Below are 8939 nucleotides of genomic sequence, written 5' to 3' on the forward strand. Positions count from 1 at the left end.
AAAACCTTTTTGTTTTGTATTTTCTATATTTACTGTGTTTCTCACCGTCCACTTTCAGGTTGATAAATGATTCCATGTTTCCTTTGGTGGTGCTGGTGTAACACTTGTATCTTCCCTGGTCCTGAACCTGCAGCCCTGTCAGCTGGAGGGAGGCGTTTCCTCCTGAGATCTGGTCCGTGAACAGTGACGTCCTGTTTCTGAAGCGCTGGTCCTGGTGAGGCAGCTGGTCTTTGTTGTAGTAGAAGGAGTGGACAGGACTGTTTCCTGCTGACACCTGAATCCAGTGGATGACCACGTCAGTGTCGTTCTGGAAGCTGCACGGTAAAATGCAGCTCTCCATGGAAACACAGGACACCTCAGAGTCTGCAACACATCAGGTAAAGAGACGACAACCAAAGCTCGGTTCAGGGAACTTGGCAGCTGAATCCAGGAGAGCTTTCTTTAAAGACCACATCGTTCATGTGTCTGATCACATATATTGATCTCTAACATAACAGGCTTTTACTTTTTATACCAGACTCAACCTTGTTTACAGTAACTAGGGCGTCTTCTCATCAGGGATTTAAAAGCCAAATATGTGTCAGCTGCAGGTTGCACCACAAGCTCTGCCACACGATTTATATTAGCTGGTGGGAAGTGTTTAACACACATGTACAGACAATGTGTAGCTCAGGTTACTGTGTGTGTAGCCGGCTGTAAATGCATTAATATTAAACTGTTTGGTGCTTTGGGAAAACTGCAATTAATCTCCTACTTTTTCAAAGGAAAATATCTTAAAACACTGGGACACACCTCAACTATGAGACAACACTCACTTGTTTTTTTATGTGTAATTGTTCATGACATTTATCTTAATTCAATATATTTCCCTGTGTTCTTGCGTTTTCCATTCAAAAAGAAACAGTGACGCAGCAGCACGACAAAACAAGATTTTAGATTTAGATTTAGTTTAGATTTGAATATAGATCAGACGGGCTGTGAACGCCTCACTCACCTCCTCTGGTTAAAGGGGTTAAAGTTGAAAGAAAGAACAGGAGCAGAAAAACATCGGGCTTGGTCTCAGACATCTTGTTTTTTAGTTTTACTCTTTCTTTCTCTAACAGCAGCAGCTGCGACCGGAGAGGAAAACAATGACTGGAAATTAAAAGGGCAAAGCAAAGCAAAGGAAATGGTGGAAGAGGATGTGATCCTCCCTCTGCCACTGATAAAACCATGAGTCAGGAATCTGAAAAATGTTTTCCATACTCTGATGTGCCCTTCAGTCTCTTGGACTTCAGGTTGGTTCTTGAAGGTCACATTGGATGGAGGGCTGGTGGACCAGGTGAGGTTAGGCTGTTTCCTACCACTCTGTTATCATATCCTCCTCTTTTCTTCTTCTCTCACTCTCTCAGCTCCACTCATCTATCCCTGGGAATTTCCTCCACTCAAAGAAGAAAATATAGAACAAAAAGAGTTTAAATATTTCTGATAATAAACTTAAGATGTACAAATATTAAATGCATATCTTATTCTCTTACATCTGCTCGGCCTCTGCTCTCCTCTTTTTCTTCAACTCTCTGTCGTCAACTCATTTTCATCTTTCATGTCTCTTCACACCTTTAATCTTCTAATCTCATTCTTTTCCTCACTTTCTTATCTCTTCATCATTCCTCAATTACAGACTTCCTGTTCCTCTTCTGTCGCCTCATGCTGATTCTATATCACATGATTTCAGCGCTCCCCTTCTCTCGTCTTCTGCTTTTCTACAGCTGATACAGACTATGCATTGAAAGGATTTATTGAAGCTACACAATGTATTATAATTATTACAGATATAGCATATCTTATTCTAATTATCATTACTGTTTACATTTGGTCATTACAGTTAAAGTTTAGAGATATAGAGGAGAAGTGGACAACATGCATGTTAACAGTCTCTTTCTTTATATGTATGTATGTATATGTATATTATCACCTCACTCACCTCCTTTAGCGGGAGCAACAAGCCACAGAAAAGTCCTGAACATCAGCCATACGGCAGAGCAGAGGTCCATCACCTTCTGATTGCTCTGACCTGCTGCTTGTGCCAGAATTTCTTTTTAGAATAAAAAAACATGGAAGTGGTTTCAGGATCCAGCCTCCTCTGCTGGCTGTGGCTGAGTGGTGTAACAGAGATCACGGGTTGTCAGTGCTCTTTCACTTTCATCTTTCCTCAGGATTATTGCTGAGTAAAGTCACTTCAACCTGATGGATTTTTCCATGAGTTAAGGAAAACTAAAGAAAAGGTTTAGGGCCAAATATAAATTTATTTTTAGAATTCTGACTTTAATCTCAGAATTCTGAGTTTCTAATAAAATATTATTTTTCCACATTAGGGCCTGGTGATTTTTTTTTAACAAAGGTTAAAGTCAGACTTTAAGTCAGAATAAAAAAAATAAAAAAATTTCACATATATAGTCCTCTTCCGTAGAAGATTGAACAACAAACATAAATCAATAAAAGATGAAAATAAAGACATTAAACTAAAAGACAGTCATTTATGGTTTAAAGATTTCTTGTTTAGGAGCCATTTTCAGTTATATGTATATCAGTGTTTATAATATTTACAACTCCGACCACCAAGGGGCGCAGTCTTATTTTTGATGATGTAAAGTTGTATTTAAACAACTCAGGGTTGATGAGCTTTGTGATCGGGGGTGATTTTGTGATTTCAGACACCCCTAAAGTGGACCGTACCATTTCTTTACCGTGATGTTTGTAGAGCGTCTCCTCAGCCTGCGTCACTCCATCAGTGTCTCCGTCCTCAAGTCTCTGTCCTCGAGCTTCACACAAACAAACTGAGACACTCGAAGGTAAATGTAAGTAGCAGCACACAAATACTACACTTTACTGTCTTACCTCCACAGTTTATGAATTACATTGTGTCAGGTATTTACACATGAACGTTAATGTTAGCTAGTTTCTAACTTTACCTTAAGTTACAGTAGAGCTAATGTTAGCTAGTTTCTAACTTTACCTTAAGTTACAGTTGAGCTAATGTTAGCTAGTCTCTAACTTTACCTTAAGTTACAGTTTAACTTACTAATGTTAGCTAGTTTCTAACTTTACCTTAAGTTACAGTTTAACTTACTAATGTTAGCTAGTTTCTAACTTTACCTTGAGTTACAGTTTAACTTACTAATGTTAGCTAGTTTCTAACTTTACCTTGAGTTACAGTTGAGCTAATGTTAGCTAGTTTCTAACTTTACCTTAAGTTACAGTTTAGCTTACTAATGTTAACTAGTTTCTAACTTTACCTTGAATTACAGTTGAGCTAATGTTAACTAGTTTCTAACTTTACCTTGAGTTACAGTTTAGCTTACTAATGTTAACTAGTTTCTAACTTTACCTTGAATTACAGTTGAGCTAATGTTAGCTAGTTTCTAACTTTACCTTAAGTTACAGTTTAACTTACTAATGTTAACTAGTTTCTAACTTTACCTTGAATTACAGTTGAGCTAATGTTAACTAGTTTCTAACTTTACCTTGAGTTACAGTTTAGCTAACTAATGTTTGCTAGTTTCTAACTTTACCTTAAGTTACAGTTTAACTTACTAATGTTGGTTAGTTTCTAACTTTACCTTGAGTTACAGTTGAGCTAATGTTAGCTAGTTTCTAACTTTACCTTAAGTTACAGTTTAACTTACTAATGTTGGCTAGTTTCTAACTTTACCTTAGGTTACAGTTTAACTTACTAATGTTAACTAGTTTCTAACTTTACCTTGAATTACAGTTGAGCTAATGTTGGCTAGTTTCTAACTTTACCTGAAGTTACAGTTTAGCTAACTAATGTTAACTAGTTTCTAACTTTACCTTGATACAGTTTAGCTAACTAATGTTAGGTAGTGTCTAACTTTACCTTAAGTTACAGTTTAACTTACTAATGTGGCTAGTTTCTAACTTTACCTTAAGTTACAGTAGAGCTAATGTTAGCTAGTTTCTAACTTTACCTTGAATTACAGTTGAGCTAATGTTGGCTAGTTTCTAACTTTACCTGAAGTTACAGTTTAGCTAACTAATGTTAACTAGTTTCTAACTTTACCTTAAGTTACAGTTTAGCTAAATAATTTTGGCCAGTTTCTAACTTCGTCTTTTTGTGGCTGTGATGGTTTAATTAGTCTTTAATTTTGTTTTGATTTGCTTCTATAATAAACTCCAAGTACTACACATCATTCATCTTAGTTCTATATAAAGGAACAGAACTAGTCATGAAACCACAAAGGGAAGACGATCAATCAATGAGAAATTTGTGTTTATTCCACAACTAATCAATGCATTTGAGTAACAAGGTTAATTTGTCTTTAACTCTTCTTTACAGTTCTTGTCTATGTGACATCAATGTTTCCATGTTCAGTCATTTGATACAATTGAGCCTCAGGATGTGACCAATTATTTTTAACTTATGCTTCATTTCCTTCAAGCAAAGGGGTCCGGGTGAGGTTTTCATCGTTCTGAGGTATTTCTTCATTTACACCTTCTTTAACCTCCATTGCTCTGCAAACAAAATTAAATAAAATTCAGCATCAGAAACATATAAAGGTAAAATCAAAACAATCTCTTATTTATTCTTCTTCAGTATAGAGAACAACTTTTTCAAAATAAATGATCACATCATCATGATTGCTTAATTTAAAACTCTGTTTCCAGCTTCTAAAAAACATCATCAATACAAACAACAAACAAGAAATGAATTAAAAAAAGTAGAGGAAGAACATAATCTTACATTTTTTCTTTTTAAAGTACAGTACAAGACCAACTGCTAGTGCTAGGACCAAAATGGCTGCCACCACCCAGCCTATAATGCCTCTAACATTGGTTGAATTCTCTGAAATAGAAATAGTCAGTTACTGGAACTTTCCCATGATGCCTCATGATGTTTTCTGATGTTTAAATTGTTGCAGGTCATACAGATAATAACACTTCATGCTGTTTCACCTGGAAGAAATAACATTAAGCGTAAAAAAGGAGGAAGGAAGTCTCTTTGTAATACAGTGTTGGGCTGCAGTCAAAGTCAAATCAATCACTTCTTCTTTACCTAGATACACTCAGCTTTTTTTTTTTTTTTTAAACTAACTTAATTTATAACACTTAAAATAAATCCCTCTTTCCTAACCACTTCTCCTTGACCTTGATACAAAACTTCATGAGGTCAAGGAGAATTCACGATCGCTGAGAGGATTGAATCTCACTGCGCTTAATCTCAGCTTTTTTTATTCTTAATGATAAATCCTCCTTTCCACAAATGTTGAAATGTGAAAACATGACAGAAAAATACAAATACACTGGTATGTCACTTTAATTGTTGCCGCTGCAGGGAATTGTGGGACGACTTTAGCTCGTCCCCTTTCACAGAGTGTTTCCTGTGCTGAAGGAAATATGATAGGAAGCATTGAAGCTCCTTTCCTTATCATTTAGAGAAGAGCTCTGATCGTGATGCTGCTCAGATTCATCTGGGTCATTTCCGTCTGTTAGGAACATTAAAAAAAAAAAGACTTTCCCACCCAACCCACTGATTTTTCTTCTTTTGTTTGTTTTTATTTTTTGGAAAGAAAACCGATGTTCTTTCATTGGAGCAGAAAGTCTCATGTCTGCACAACTAATCTGAAGGGTTGATTATGGACACACTCAGCATTTCTTCTCAAAGTCTAGTTTTCACCCAACCCCAACAACATGATCTTTCTAATTAAATTTAAAAATGAGTTTAATGACAGTTCAAATCTGTTAATAAAAAATACGTAGTAATTTGTGAAACAGTCATCAAATGTTGTTTATTGATCCATGCAGCCTCAGAGGCCACTGGGCAAAGCAGACAAACGTTAAACCTTCCATACAGGCGTCACAGTGCTCTGGCCCAAACCCGCCAGAGTGAAAGTGCAGATACAGAAATGTAAAAATATTTAATTACAAGTAAAAGTCCTGCATGAAAAATCTTACTGAAGTAAAAGTACATAAAGTACAAGCAGCTAAATGTAGTGCAAGTATTAAAGTAAAAGAACTGGTTCCATCCCTCTCACTTATACATGTTATTATATCTGTCATCACTGGATGATCAATACTGAGGCCTCAGTGTGTCAGCAGCATGTCACTGCTGTAGCTGCCGGAGGTGGAGCTAGTCTCTCCTACTGTATATACAGTTTCATGAACGGACACCAGATAAATCTCAGGGGTCAGAAAAAATAAGTTCTGATGCACAAATCTGAACTCTGACCTTAAAATATACTTTACATCCACTTATGGATGAAATTTTAAATTCAATGGTGTTAAATATAAAAAGATCTAGAAAAATATGTTATGTTATTTCAACATATATAAACTTCATATATTCCAACATAAAGTTTTCCAACTTTCTTGGATAAAATCACAAAGTAAACATAATTTTTTGCTGAAATATTCATATTCATAAAGTGAGCATCAGTGCATCAGTTACTCCTTCCATCTGACGTGGAGAGGTTTGTTAATCTTGAACTCTTCTTCTAGTACTTCATGTCCATACGACACAAAAGTCTCCATGTTCAGTCATTTGCTATGTCACATTCGAGTGTCTTCATTTCTCTCAGGCAGAGGGGGTGTGAGGTTTTCACCGTTCCTCCATTGCTCTGCAAACAAAATGCAATAAAATTCAACATCAAAAACATATAAAGGTAAAATCAAAACAATCTCTTATTTATTCTTCTTCAGTATAAAGAACAACTTCTGCAGAGCAAAATAAACCATCACATGAATCATGATTCCTTCTTTCAAAACTCTTTTTAGCCGAGACAGCCGTTAATTTCAAACTAGATTTCAACTGATGGAAAAAGATTTAATTGGTTTATTAATTGAATTACACTATACCATGATCTAGAAAGTGACTGGAGGAAATATAAATGAGACGAGACGTTAGAAAACTGGTTCTAACAAGTTCATTCAGCAGCAGCGCTTTTCTAATACAGAACATTTATTTACGTTGGTGTTTGATCGTTGTTTGACTCTCTCCCTGTTTCTCTGTTCACCTGGGAGATATATTGAGTCAAAAAACAACATCATTAATAAAAATAACAAACAAGACATTTATTAAAGTGTAGGAGGAACATTATTTTACCTCTTTTCTTTTTACAGTAGCAGACAAGAACAACTGCTGCTGCTGCTGCTGCTGCTGCTGAGACCAAAACAGCTGCAACCACCAAACCTGTAATGACTCCATGATTGATTGAATCCTCATCTGCAGTAGAAATACAGATATTACAGTTAATAACAGTTCTCACTCATACAGACTAACAGTTCCTCCCTTCATGCTGCCTCACCTGGACTCTGTATCCTCAGAAAGGTGTTGGTTATCAGTGTCTCCTCAGCATCACTCAGTTCACAGGTGTATGTTCCCTCATGATGTGGAGATAAGTCCTGCAGCATGAGGCTGCCTGACTCTGACACACCCTTCACCTGCTGGCTCCACCCCTCTGAGACTGAGGAGGGGACGTCAGCTCTGGTCTGGGTCAGGACGATCTGACTGTGGTTGAATCTCCAGATCAGACTCTTGAAGGAGGAGTTTGAGGCAGCGCAGGGGATCGTTGTTTCAGAGTGTGAACCGCTAAGAAAAGCTGAAACTCATGATGAAAAGTGAAATAAGATTTTTTTAGATTTTGAATCTGATAATCCTCTACACAGTAAACAAAGAAACTAAACCAATTAAAACAGATCATTGATTAACAGATTAACTAAACATGAAACAAAGAGACACAAAAATGAAAGTGTAAAGAGTGAAGAATGAACATTTCATAGCAGCTGTTGAAGGCAGCCTGACCGATCACTGTACTGCACTGTGCTGTAGCTGACTGCACGTCTCTTTAAAATGACTCACATGTTTTAAACAAAGTGGCTCTCCTCTTGTTTCTGCGAGTGCTGATGCTGCAGCTGTAGCTCAGATCAGAGTCGCTGTCTGAAACTGTCAGAGAACTTCTGATGTTGTAGAGCAGCTGCTCAGTCTCCTGGACTTCAGTTTGGTTCTTGAAGGTCACAGTGGATGGAGGGCTGGTGGACCAGGTGAGCTCAGGTTGAGGGTAGATCCCCTCTGAGCTGCAGGTGATCCTGTTTCCCACCTGCTGGAGGTCGACTTTACCAACTGGAGCTGCAGAGAAAGAGGAACTTTGATATGAATTTTACAACACATTTGTAATTGTTAATCTTTAAATGCATTGCACTAACAAACATTGACAAATTATGTTCTGTGTATTTCTCACCGTCCACTTTCAGGTTGATAAATGATTTATTCCTTCCTCTGTTGCTGTCGGTGTAGCACTTGTATATTCCCTGGTCCTGAACCTGCAGCCCTGTCAGCTGGAGGGAGGCGTTTCCTCCTGAGATCTGGTCCTTGAACAGTGACGTCCTGCCGCTGAAGCGCTGGTCCTGGTGAGCGAGCTGGTCTTTGTTTTGGTAGAAGGAGTGGACAGGACTGTTTCCTGCTGACACCTGATTCCAGTGGATGACCACATCAGTGTCGTCCTGGAAGCTGCACGGTAAGATGCAGCTCTCATTGAAAACACAGGACACCTCAGAGTCTGCAACAGAACAACAAATTGTTAATAAGAAACCTGAATCAAAAAACATACTCAGATTTAGTTTTTGTCCGTGTATTAATTATACAGCATATGTTGCATTTAGGAAACTGTAAAATATGTTTTGATCTGCCAAGATCATTTCAGCAATATATATATTCTGGTACAGAGCGTGTGTTTGTGTCAAATGAATATTTAATGAGCTGCTGAAACTCAGTTACTGACGGGGAGAAAACATCTGCCCTCATATTGAGACCTAAAACAAACTGTTTTATGGTCTGTTTAATTCTTGAATTAAGTAAAATATTCAAGAATCTAACATTGTGACAAAGGAGCTGGCCTCTGTTGTTAATGGTAAAAATGATTCTTAAAATACGACACAGCATGTTG

General features: G+C 37.3%; 1 protein-coding gene across 1 annotated transcript in view; it reads right to left on the bottom strand.

Moving 5' to 3' along the window:
• LOC147817844 (uncharacterized) overlaps positions 1 to 8939 on the bottom strand; it is a 13118-nt gene that overhangs the window by 1583 nt on the left and 2596 nt on the right. Inside the window, exons 3-9 of the mRNA XM_087179908.1 lie at positions 8235 to 8552; positions 7856 to 8122; positions 7302 to 7595; positions 7100 to 7219; positions 6964 to 7010; positions 6537 to 6614; positions 46 to 211 (exon numbers count right to left, since the gene is read on the bottom strand). Coding sequence (XP_087036034.1) covers positions 46 to 211; positions 6537 to 6614; positions 6964 to 7010; positions 7100 to 7219; positions 7302 to 7595; positions 7856 to 8122; positions 8235 to 8552 — 1290 coding nt within the window. The remainder of the gene's footprint in view (positions 1 to 45; positions 212 to 6536; positions 6615 to 6963; positions 7011 to 7099; positions 7220 to 7301; positions 7596 to 7855; positions 8123 to 8234; positions 8553 to 8939) is intronic.

This window comes from Seriola lalandi, unplaced genomic scaffold, assembly GCF_002814215.2.
Source record: "Seriola lalandi dorsalis isolate HSWRI2012SDOR001 ecotype SW California unplaced genomic scaffold, Sedor1 jcf7180002054876, whole genome shotgun sequence".
Lineage (NCBI taxonomy): Eukaryota > Metazoa > Chordata > Actinopteri > Carangiformes > Carangidae > Seriola > Seriola lalandi.